General features: G+C 43.0%; 1 protein-coding gene across 2 annotated transcripts in view; it reads right to left on the bottom strand.

Annotated features, from left to right (window-relative positions):
- Positions 1 to 12,101, bottom strand: part of tacr1a (tachykinin receptor 1a) — a 58,788-nt gene extending 46,687 nt beyond the window's left edge. For both annotated transcript variants that reach the window (XM_079353647.1, XM_079353646.1), the window contains exon 1: positions 11,589 to 12,101. In XM_079353647.1, coding sequence (XP_079209773.1) covers positions 11,589 to 11,989 — 401 coding nt within the window. In that variant the 5' untranslated portion in view covers positions 11,990 to 12,101. The remainder of the gene's footprint in view (positions 1 to 11,588) is intronic.
- Positions 12,102 to 12,439: the final 338 nt, after the last annotated feature.

The raw sequence follows: 12,439 nt of genomic DNA, 5'->3' as shown, positions 1-12,439 counted from the left end.
CGCTTGAAACGAACTAACACCCCGGTGCGGACCTTTTGAGTCGGTGTGAATACAAACCATCGAACTCTGGTGCGCACCAAACAGCCGGACCGAGACCCAGCCAAAGAGGTGGTCTCGGTTCCCTGGTACGGTTCGTTTGAGGTGTGAAAGCAACCAGACCTCAGTCCGACCCAGCTCTAAAAATCGTACGGCTTTTTGGACATAACAGGCTCCCGTAGCCGCGCGCATTAAGGGAAATAATTGTTTGGTTAGCAGCACAGTGTTCTTGTTTGTTTGCCTGCTTCTTTGATATAAGACGTGGAGGTAATCTTTAGTCTATCATTCAGACACTTTCACTGGTGTTTCATCTCTCTGTTCTTTTATTATCCAAAACATTTAAATCACACAGACTATGAACAGAACAGCAGCAGTCTGATCCTCCTCCTTTCCCCTGCGCCTCATACATCATTTATAACCTCGTCCACATTCATCATAACACCGGTGGATTGCCCACACACAGATCTAAATTTTTTACACAATTAAATATTTTTGTACCTGTACTAAATGGATGAAATTGTTGCTAATATGTTTAATACCAGGACAGCGAGTGCAGCATGCACGTTCTCCATGATTGTTTACTTTCATCCTGCGATTACGGCTTTACCCCACCCTGAACCTTTTTATCCAATGACTGAACGATCTTTGCACACATGTGGTTTTGTTTATGAATTCTGGGCCTCTTGCGAAAAGTGCAATGTGAAAACAAACCGCACCAAACCAAAAAAGAAACATTGTTATTTGGTCCGAACCAAAGAAAGCGGACTAAAGGACTTTTCTGGTGTGAATACACCCTAAAAAATCTCTCTCCGGACGCACACTCCAGTCAAGTCACCATCTTGTCTTTGATAACTGCATTCGAGGATCAACACATGTGTACATGTATATCTGCAGATCAAACATAGATCTGAGAAAGATATCAGCCAATCAATATGTTTTTTTCCCTCCCCAATATGGATATCGGTATCAGCGCCAAAAATCCCATATCGGTCGGTTCCTACGTATATACCTGCTTACAAGTCACACCACACAGCGAGGTTGGAATAATAAAAAAGTTTGATCGGGATATAAGGCTGAACGATTTTAGGAAAAGATTGAATTGTGATTTTTCTGGCAGAAATTACGATTTCGATTTTTATCACGATTTTTTTCAAATCAAGCTTGTGCAATGTTCTCAATGTACAGTAACATTTACAAACATGACAGGAAAGATTTGTTCAACAAAGTTCATTTGTTTTTAATTTCTCAACTTTATTTTCTCTCAGGAGAGCAGCACACCTGCGTAACAACACTTTTCACCGCTTTACGGCAACTACGGTAGCTCATTAAGAACACTGCACTCTAAAGGCGAGTGGATATACAATTCACATAATCACACAACAGTCTGTTAGATAAGTCCCCCCCCTCAACAAGAAACGTCCCCGGTTCACTCTAAACAGTGCAGACATACAGGAACACAGGAAACATTACAAAACAGTCCCCAACAAAAAAACTACACTTGAAAAAAAAAAAAAAAGGAGAGAAGAAAACTGTGACAACTACTGTCAACATCCAAACAGACTCAGCATGAACCCCCCCCCCCCCCCCCCCCGTGATTGTCCGGTCCCCGAAAACCCCCCATGCACCTGCGTAACAACACTTTTCACCGCTTTATGGCAGCTCATTAAGAACACTGCACTCTAAAGGCGAGTGGATATACAATTCACATAATCACACAACAGTCTGTTACAATTGATGATTTGAAGCAAAACTGATTTACACAAATACATTAATTTCTATATCTGATGTGTGAAAAACCCAGAAAACACATTATGACACTCGACTTCAGTCTGGAAACTTTAACTATATTCTGAACATTATATCCAGAAAGCAACATCCTTTTATATCTATAACCCAATCAGATTTGCTTATGTGTCCATGCTGCCTCACATTATATCAGAGAGAAACATTTGTCGCCTTTGAAAGCAAATGGTCCAAAGAGTCCAGCGAGAATGGGAGATCGCTGCCTCTGCAGCGGCTCTGCTTCAAACACGACTAAAAGCCATGAGGTTTCCTGAAGCCACAATCAAACACACACCTGCAGACTGCACTCTACCCACTCACCAGCCCAGAGCCCCATCGCCCCTATAGAAGCACTCCCAAAAAGTGCTTTCTAAACAACAGTACAGTAAAAAAAAGAAAAGAAATGGGAATGCAATCTGTCTGGATTAAAGAGAGGTGTTTGAAAAAGTAAAGACAGAAATCTTGGTTAAAACTAATAGGAGAAATAAAAAGGTTAAAAACCACAGATCTGTTATGATAAAGCTAACAGGAGCAGTTGCTTTATTACAATTAAACTAGATTTACAACTTGAAAAGTCATAAATAACTTTGAAGGAAGAATGTGCACATATCAGAGATCCAGTCTCTCCTGTGAAAGTCTGTCTGAGTCCTGTCAACAACAAGGGACAAGCTCGAGTCCCACTGGCTGTGTTGTTGTGAGCACTGTGTTTACATGGACGGGACAGCCGGCTCCGCCCCTTGACTATAAAAGCTATTTTAGTCAAGAGAAGAGGAGGGACATACTGATTATTTGGATGTCACATCAGTGTTTTAGATCACGGTCGTTCTTTTAACCTTGAATACAACAAATCTTAAATAATTTTCAAATGTAAGCGATCCCAAACAGTTAAGTTCTTACAGAGTGAGGAGAACAAAAAGTTGTCTAACTCCCACTAACAGATTCATTCATATACAAGCAGAGGCTTCACTTTCAAAACACGCCATCTTGCCACCAAAGAGAGTAAAAAAACATGATGGTTAAGCTAAATGAGACATTAGATGTTAGCTAGCTGTTGCATCTGTCTGACTCGTTTCCTTGATAGTTGGATTGAGGTAGGTTGTACAGGACACGTCTTAGAAATCAGAAAGTTCATCCTCCTTCCCTGACGTCCATCTAACTTTAATGTGTGCTTCACATTTGCTGTGGTTGCCATGGTTATGTTTGCTGTAGGCTTGTAAAAAAAATCGATACTGAATAAAGTATCGATACCAAAAAGTGAGTATCGTATACGAAGTATCGATACTAACAGCGCCGTCTTCATCTTTTAATTTACAATCCATAGTTCGTCTCCAGTTTTTTTCCCTCGCCTCTTTCAGTTGAAAACTTTATTCGCTGGTGCAGACGCAGACGCAGACACATGTGCTGGCCCTCCCCTCAGTTAGCTGACGTCGGCACGGTTGCAGCTTGTGCTGCTGCTGGGGGGCTTGAAAAGGAAGAGAAGTGGAAGTGAAAAAATCATATGGGGAAGTATTTTAAATATCAAGCAAACGCTGAAGGAAAAGCAAAGGATTTCGACAGCTCCGCATGCAAGCAATGCTTCAAAGTGGTGGCTAAAAAGTCCAGTAGTACGTCAAAGTTGGCAAAGCATCTGAAGGACCGACACTCGGTCTCTACGATGAATTTAGAGAGGTCAATGACGCTCCCATTTCAGCCACAGATATGATCATGATAACATATACAGTTATCAAGTCTCTGAACCACTCAGCCCGGGATTGGGAAATGAGCGTTGACCAAGGCCAGAGGCCTGCAGTGACCAACCTGCGCCCAGACTTGGTCCTCTGGTCCAAATCCTGTCGATGCGTCTTCATCATCGAATTGACAGTACCGTAGAGGAGGCCATCGATACGCATACGAAAGGAAGAGCCTGCGGTATGCCAACTTAGCAGCTGATGCAGAGGATCGGGGCTGGAGCGTTAAGGTGCGACCAGTAGAGGTTGGCTGTAGGGGATTTGTAGCCAGTTCCACCACAAGGCTCCTGAAGGAGGTCGGCATCAGAGGGCAGACTCAATGGAAGGCCATCAAGGAGCTAGCCAGTGTTGCAGAAAGGAGCAGTCATTGGTTGTGGATGAAGAGAAAGGAGACCGTTTGGGCTGCCAAATGGCCGCAGGGTGCCCCCAGTGTGACACACGCCCAGGTCACGGAGGAGGGCGTCTTGTGAGAAAAGACCGAAACGCCCTAAGACTCTGTGGTACACAACTGATGATGTGTTGGACTGGTGGCCTCAGGCGGTCAAGTCCCAAATCTCTTAATCCAACCCCACTCAGAGAACACCTCCTTCATTATGACTGAGCTGATCATCATGGGATAGTAACACCAAGTCCTAGCAAGAATCCATGATCGTTAACCCAGCCGGCGGCACACGTTAACGTTAGCCGTGTTACTAGCCGATAGCCGTCTCGTATTAAGCTAGCGGCTATGGCTAATAATGAAACAACCCATGTTAATGTGGGAGTCAGTCCTGCCCGTCTGAAATATAAACAAACTATGTTTAATTAAAGGACAATACAGTTATTTTCCCTGAAAGTGTTTCTATGTCCCAGAATGAAGCTGAGAAAAGTCGACTTGCAGCCTCTATTGTTTATACATGCTGCTAAATGTAGTTATGCTTTCTCATAAAAGTGTAGTAGTCTTTGTTGTTAAATGTTGCGCTCCATAATACTTAATAATAAGTAATTGTATACTGTTTATAGTTTGTATTCTCAACTTTATAAAAGGAGATTACGCTTCTACATTATTATTTTTTTTTGCCCCACGGTATCTTAAAATGGTATCGTAAGTTTTTTTCTGCGTATCGAATTTAAAATTCTAGTATCGTGCCAACCCTTGTTTGTTGTGCTTCCTGCTTCAGTCAGCTTGCTTCCTGATTGGCTATTGTTTTGCTCCAAATGACAATGAACAGAGTCTGTCCTCTGTGTTTGACTTCACATGCTTAATATCGTCGCCCGAGCAGATCGAAGATGAAATTCCTCTTAACACACCTCCCGCCACAGAAACATCGGCCAACATCCTCTTTGAACCCATCAGATAATCAGGTCTTTGCTAACTTTAGTCAGCAGAGGGGGACTAAGTCACTTTAAGACAGAGATCTCATTTGAATGGACTCGTCTTTGAAGAGCTCTGAGAGCGTCCCTTCCTCCCTTTAGTTTCCTTTCATTAAAAACACACTTAGATCTACTTTCTCTCAATAGGATGCCTTTGACAAAGAAGCCAATGGCATTGGCAGCCAGCACTTGATTACATAGGTCACATTCAACTCCAATTACCCACCAAGAAGACCTTATCTTCAACAGCAATACAACAGCTCGATATTAAACAGCATGAGACTGCTACACTGTGTTCCTGAAATAAGGTTAGTGATAAAGAAGGTAGCAGCTAAGGTGACAGATGAAAGTGCCTGCCGACCGGCCTGCCAATGATTCCTTTTTTCTCTCTTTTCTTTAAATTGCATTCGACCATAGCTGTGATAATTCGATCGTGAATTTGTTTTCTTAGGTTTACGAGCCGTAAAGAGTGAAAGGTTACTTAACATGCCCTTCTACAATGAGGAGAGTGGATTGATTGTGTTGGATCTTTATATATAATTTACATATAATTGTGTTAGAAGTAATTTCCTAATTTATAGGATGATGTTGCTGTTACAGTCCACATGCGTGCACAAAGGACTGCTAGCTTAAAAGTAACCAGCAGACACCTTTAAAGTGCAAAATCAATATCCATCTTTTCCTTTACGTTGTGTGTGTTGACATCCCAGTTGTTTTTCAGGTCACTGGTCATGCTTGCACTGCCAAATGTATTTTGAAGTCTGTTTTGATCTGAGGAACAGAAATAACTTGCTGTTTTGTTTTTTTTCTCCTGATCTGTTTTTTCCTAATCACATTTTAACACAGAAAATCTGAGCGCAGGGTTGTGTTTGTGCCGTAGCGTTGGGGTGAATGTCTATGTTGGGTTTTATACAGTGATATTTGCAACAACCTTGGTTGATCAAAGTGATATACAAGCAAAAAAAACACTATAAAGACAATAAATAAGGTATAGAGTGAATCACATATAACGGCTGTGGCTCAGCGGGTAGAGTTGGTAGACATCATGTCTGATGTGTCCTTGAGCAAGACACACCTGAATTGCTCCCCCTGCTGCATCAGGGGTGTATGAATGGGATTAGTGACCTCTGATGGTCAACATACATACCATCAGTGTGTGAATGTGTAGGTGTGACATGCGGTGTAAAAGCATCTGAGTCGTCGACGACGATAGAAAAGCGCTATAGAAGTTCTCAAGTTCATTTACCATTTACTATAAAGAGTGAAACACAATAAATAAAATACAATAAAAATATTAAAAGGCAGAGCAAAGAGGGGAGTTTTCAGCAGAGATTTGAAGTTCTCAATGGTTGGAGCAGTTCTTATATTAATAGATATACTGTCTCATAGAGTGGGAGCCAGCACCTTGGAACAACATACAGCTTCTATTGCAGGTTTTCAAACCCATCACCCAGCCCATCAACACCCCTCACACTCTGTCCTACCTGCTCCCCGCACACCCCCTCCCCTCTGACCCACCACCTGCACTGACCATCTGTGAAAAGGATGTGATCCAGCTCTTCAAGAAACAAAAGATCAGAAAGGCTCCAGGGCCATACGGTGTGTCCCACTCCTGCCCGAGTCTCTATGCTGAGCAGCTGGTCCCCGTCTTCACGCAGATCTTCAACTCATCACTGGAGCTGTGTGAAGTGCCCTCTTGCTTCAAAAGCTCCACCATCATCCCAGTCCCAAAGAAACCTGCCATCACAGGACTCAATGACCATAGACCCATCAGCCTGACGTCTGTGGACATGAAGTCCTTTGAGAGACTGGTTATGAGCCCCCTGAAGGCCCCCTGCTGGACCCCCTGCAGTCTGCCAGGATGCAGTCAACATGGGACTGAACTCCATCCTGCATCACCTCGACTCCCCAGGGACCTACGCTAGGATCCGTTTTGTGGACTACATTTAATTCAAATAATCATTTATGCACACTCTTTCATGTAAATACTGAAAAGATAACTGTTGAACAGACTGTTATTTATTTAGTCTTTTCCATATTAGTCTTTAATTGCTTCTTTATATTTTGAGTTCATTGTTAATATTTACATTTGTACAAAGAGAGCACAGTCTACCAACGTTACTTGAGTGGTAAACATACCTGGCCAATAAAGCTGATTCTGAGTTTCACACTGGAGTTAAAGTTGGATTGCTCAGAAGTGACTCAGAGTTCCAGGCCAATGGTGGCCCACCTGACGCACCAGAACCAGCATCTCTTCCTCCAGTTAAAAGAGTCGGCAAGTCCCTACACACAGTCGGTGGTGGAGAGTACTGCAGGTCAGCAGCAGGACATCAGAGGCCAGACAGAGTGTCAGTGGCTCTTTTTCAGGACCCTGGATAGTGTCATTTCAGGACCCTGGATAGTGTCATTTCAGGACCCTGGATAGTGTCATTTCAGGACCCTGGATAGTGTCATTTCAGGACCCTGGATAGTGTCATTTCAGGACCCTGGATAGTGTCATTTCAGGACCCTGGATAGTGTCAGCTGGAGGTTTAGTGAACAAACTTGTCGGCTGGTCGGGGTTCTTTGTGCCCTTGACCCAGACAGTCGTCACTTTTTGGATGAAAGGTGAAGCCAGTTCCTGCTCTACTGGGGATGAGTGGTCCTTTGCTGGCCACCTGCAGCACTTTTCTCATGCTTGCCTGCTCGGCCAGCTGTGCTAAAAAACCGAATAACTTTTGGGGCGTTCTCTGCACGTTAGTGTGAGAGCACCTTTTCCTTACTAACCCATGTATTCTGTCAACACAGATGCAGCATGCTGCCCCTGAGAAAAGCCTGCTGAATCCAGCTGAGGTTTGAAGCAGGTCTTATGAAGCAACAGACTGACTGACAGAGACAGACATCACCTCTCCAGTTTCTTAGCGTGCATGCTTTTATACGTTGGAAATAAATCTTTTGGCCATAATTTAAATTCCCTCAAACTAATGTTTTCAGTTTTGAAACATTGACCTCATAATTTGTTTAACCCTTTTTTTTGTTAACTTTAATTCAAAGGCACAGAGAAGCACCAACCGGTTGACCCTGAAGAGCAACAACCCGGATACACAACCCAGACGCAGCATGGGGAGAAATTCGGGGTTAAGTGTCTTGCCCAAGGACAAGTTGCTCACAGGAGCTGGGGATCAAACCCTCGACCTTCCAGTTGGGAGACGAGGAGGGGCTTATAAATAGGAAAATTCCTCCTTTGAATTTCTAACGTTCTCCTCAGTCATTTTCTCCTAGCACCATATAGTTGTCACAAGCCTACAGCGCCCTCTAACAGCTGTAGATGGTGATGTTCACTCCTTGGTTCATGTCAGTCAGTATGTATGCACGTACCCTACATTTTGATATATAAGTCACACATGACTTTAAGTCGCAGGACGAGCCAAGCTATGAAAAAAAGAGGGACTTATAGTCCGGAAAAATCCGGTAATAATCATATATTTTAAATTACAAATCACACAGAGAAGACAGTCCAACAGCCCACAGTGACCAGGAGGTTCAGACAGCTTGACTTCTTATCCTGAACATAAACAGCATCGAAGCAGGTAGGCTGTTCAGCATGAGTTACCATAGTGATCTATGTTGTCATCATGAATACTTAAGAGTGTACCCTGATTATCCTGCCTCACAGTGATCAGCATGACATTGCCATGGACTGATAAAAAGCATATCGCTCCACTAAGGACGCACACTCCCAATTAAACCCACAGTTTGGGATGAAAGTGACAGAACAGGAAATCAGTAAACAACTCAGATGTTTTTTCTACTTTGAGACAAGAAGCAGCTTTCAGTGTGGACAAATGTAGCCAAAGCAGAGGTGCACAAATGGGCAGTTCCTTAAGTGTCCGCTTTGAAGGCAGGTACACACATTTTAAAATGTCCTTTTTAAAAGTACAAACAAACAACATAATCATAATCTACCAGTCAGTAGGGATGCAGCGGTGTTGTAAAAATCGTTGCATCTTGGTTTCAAAAGTCTCATGATAATACCGTGGCATGTACCGGTAACAAACGAGAACCCGGAGTACTCCTGCTAGTGTCGTTTATTTCCAGCGCTATTGAGTTGTCAGGTCTGAGGGACAAACCACACCTCCCATGATCCCCTGCGTAGTGCAGGAAGAGATTGCAAAAAAAACACAGAGGGGGAGCAGAGCAGAAAATGTACACTAATTGAGCTTTGCTGCGGAGATTAAATCGGAGATACAGACGCATTTTGGTTTAGCAGTAAACAAGAACGATCGAGGAGAAATCATTAGGGACACGCTATTTGCAAACACTACCCAGTCTATAAGTCGGAGAATATAACTAATATGAGAAACCACTTAATGAACCATCACCCGGAAAAGATTCTCAGAGCGCAACTAAACTCAAGGCGTATTGGAGACCAAAGGCATGCAGCCGTCAGTGGTGGACCATGAGGGATTTAAAAAGTTAGTGAACGTGGGAAGGGAAAATTTCATCACAGACATACTTCAGCAAACGATATACGCATTATATTTGCTAGTAACTTGAAACACTGGATGTTCCTGCACCACACTGCAGCGTAATGTTTCTGTGTTCATCCTCTGCATTTCTGGCATTTAATTTTTCCCACTATGCCATTTTTAAAGTCATATTTTTTTTTACAATACTGCAATAATACCGTACCATGGCTTTTTTTTGATATCGTTGCATCACTACCAGTCAGTCAAGGGCCCGAAGCTGGAGCAGCTTTAAAAAAAAAAAGGAATGGGTCTGATTAGTCTTGATCAACACACACTGTGCGGGGGTGAAGTTTTTGATGACTCATCAGTTTTGATTGGATAAGGGATAAAAGTAATTCACAATAGGGCGTGTAGCTGACCTGATTGACAGGTGGGCGCGGTGTCACAGTTTGTCAGGAGGCTTAAAACCCGCCTCAGCTCCAGCTCTCAGTCTGTTCTGAGGTTGACTGAAACAGTATTTCCTGCATGGAGACCGTCATCTATGGGACTCCAGCGCCCCCTGCAGGAACAGATGTGTGGATGTCTGTGGTGTATACTGTATTTGTCAGTTAAGTTAAGAGGGCAAAAATGTGAATCTCTTATTTGGGAGGTAGGATGTGTGGTTGAGGTTCATTAATACACCTGCTCATAGTTTCTCTGTTGGCTGTTTGATTTTCTTTTGTACCACGGAAAACACACTCGGACATTTAAAGTGCCGAACATGAAACACAGACAGATCCAGAGAAGAATGTGACAGGACAGAAACGTTTCCTTTCAAATGATAGATAAGCGAAAAGGAAGTGGAAATTGGAAAAAGAAGCTGAAAGAGCTGAGCAGAAGGACAGCTGTTGGTATGCTCCAGAAAAAGTCTTCTTCTGCCATGACGGTCTCTCGCTTGGACGAGCTGACTGTTGAATTTAACTCGCCTGCTCCAGCCTCAACCAATCACTCATTATTACTCACCCACGATCTAAGAGGGGAAGCCAGGGAAAGATGGTAAATGGGGTTTTACACCACATGTCACATTCACCCAGTCTTATTGAGACTTCTATCTAAAGTGTTTATCAGTACAAACTAACCATGAATGCTGATTCCTCCTCATCGACTTCTCAAGTGCTCAAACCTGCTTCGGTTAGGCTTCTTTTTTCTGCTGCAGGTAGCTGAGGATGTGTGTGTGTGTTGTTGTGCCGTGGGTTCATTAGTTCTTTGGCATTCTTAATTGAGGCTAGTGACAGTCAAAGTAACAGTAACTCTCTCTCTCTGTCTCACTCTGTGAAATATGCGACATGCCACTCTGCATAATGTTTGTGGAACCGTGTAAAAAAAAAAAAAAACACATCCAAGCAGGAGAATAGTAGTTTTTCAGGTATTTCGCATATCAGTAAAAGGGATAGTGACGAACCATTTTTCCACTTATAGAAAGTCTCTGTGTACATGTGATTGTAAAAACATAAGCTTTGTTGTAGTAACTCTGTAAAGATAAATAGATAGAGCTGGGGATCGAACCCTCAGCCTGCCGATTGAGAGACAACAACTCCACCAACTGAGCCACAGCCGCCCCAGAGATAATAAACGTGACTTATGGCTGAATAAATAACAGTACTCACACATCCTCCTTGTTTGGAAGTAACGGTAATAGTGTATAATAAACGTTCTTACTGTTCTGGCACGCCACTCTTTCCAGATCTGTGGGACTTTTTGGTTAAAAAATTGCATTGGATGTCAGACTATAATAAAATGTTATAAATCTTATTAGAGCAAAAAATTAAATGAGTTTAAAAAATAAAGAAACTAAACAAAGCAAATGCTGATTAACAGTTATTGATTGTATAGTTCCAATGTATAAATATTCTGGAGAGGCTTTACAAAAGCGCAGGTAAAATACCTGACTCATTGTTCAGGAAAATGGGATGGGGGAGATGGGATAAGAAGCAGGAGGGAATTCTCCTTAATTATCTCCTGGATGTGATCTCAGGTTACCTTTAAACGGATCACTTTGGTTTTCACTACAACATTTAAAGAAACAATAATGACATCGTTAGCAATTCAGAGAAACTGATCAGGTGAATCTTTAATGCAATCGTGGATTAATTTAAGATTTCTTCAGATTTATCTTTGTATAAGGAATGTGAGGATAAAAGAAGTGTTGTATGCTCGTCTGCACATGCACGGAGTTCAAGTCTATGACAGACAGCGTGCTTACCTATCCAGGGCGATGGCAGTCATTGAGTAGATGCTGGCAAAGACTGCCGCGATGGGAAAGAAATTGTGGAAACGGCAGTAGACCAGTCCGAAGTACCATTCGTTGTGCACGGCGTAGGTGAAGTTGATCACTGTGTTGAAGGCGGACATTGAGGCTTCGGCGAACGCGAGGTTCAGTAGGAAATAGTTGGTCACAGTCCTCATGCGTTTATGCGCCATGATAATCCAAATCACAACAATATTACCAACCACGGACACGATTACTATGCAACTGTACGCAATTGCCCAAATAACAATTCTCCAGACTGGCTGCACAAACTGGTTCCAGTGCTCGGTCTCGTTTGTGCCGTTAGACTCTGTAGTCAAAACTGGTATGTCGGTGGTGTTGAATAAAGGATCCATCCTGCTGTCATAGTATAGATGCCACACTACTGTATAGAAGCTAAAGCGAACTCATTACGCATCGGAGTAAAAGCTCACGGTGCCACATGCAAGGAGGACAATCCAACGCATGTGTACATATTCTCTGCTGCGCGCTCAGCTCGGTGTAACCTACAGTCTTGGAAATATGAAATTCTGACATTCGGTATTTTACGAGCATCAGTAACCGTGTTGATATTTCAAGCTCTCGTCACTGAGTGGAAAAGAAAGCTTTACGCTCGGTACCACAACAACTGTGTGATATTCTCTCCCAAGTCCTCAGCTCCCTGCTCTGTCTCTCTCTCTCTGGCTCTGTGTGCGCCTTCTGGCCATCTGCTCAAACTGGGCGGCTGCGCACCAACTTCTGGAACGTGCAGCCGCGCGCGCACGCACTCGTCCGAAACACCAATAGGTTGTGTGGTTATGATTCTG

The sequence above is a fragment of the Symphodus melops genome (assembly GCF_947650265.1).
Source record: "Symphodus melops genome assembly, chromosome: 1".
NCBI lineage: Eukaryota > Metazoa > Chordata > Actinopteri > Labriformes > Labridae > Symphodus > Symphodus melops.
The sequence above is the reverse complement of the archived record's forward strand: the minus strand, read 5'-3'. Positions and strand labels throughout refer to the sequence as shown.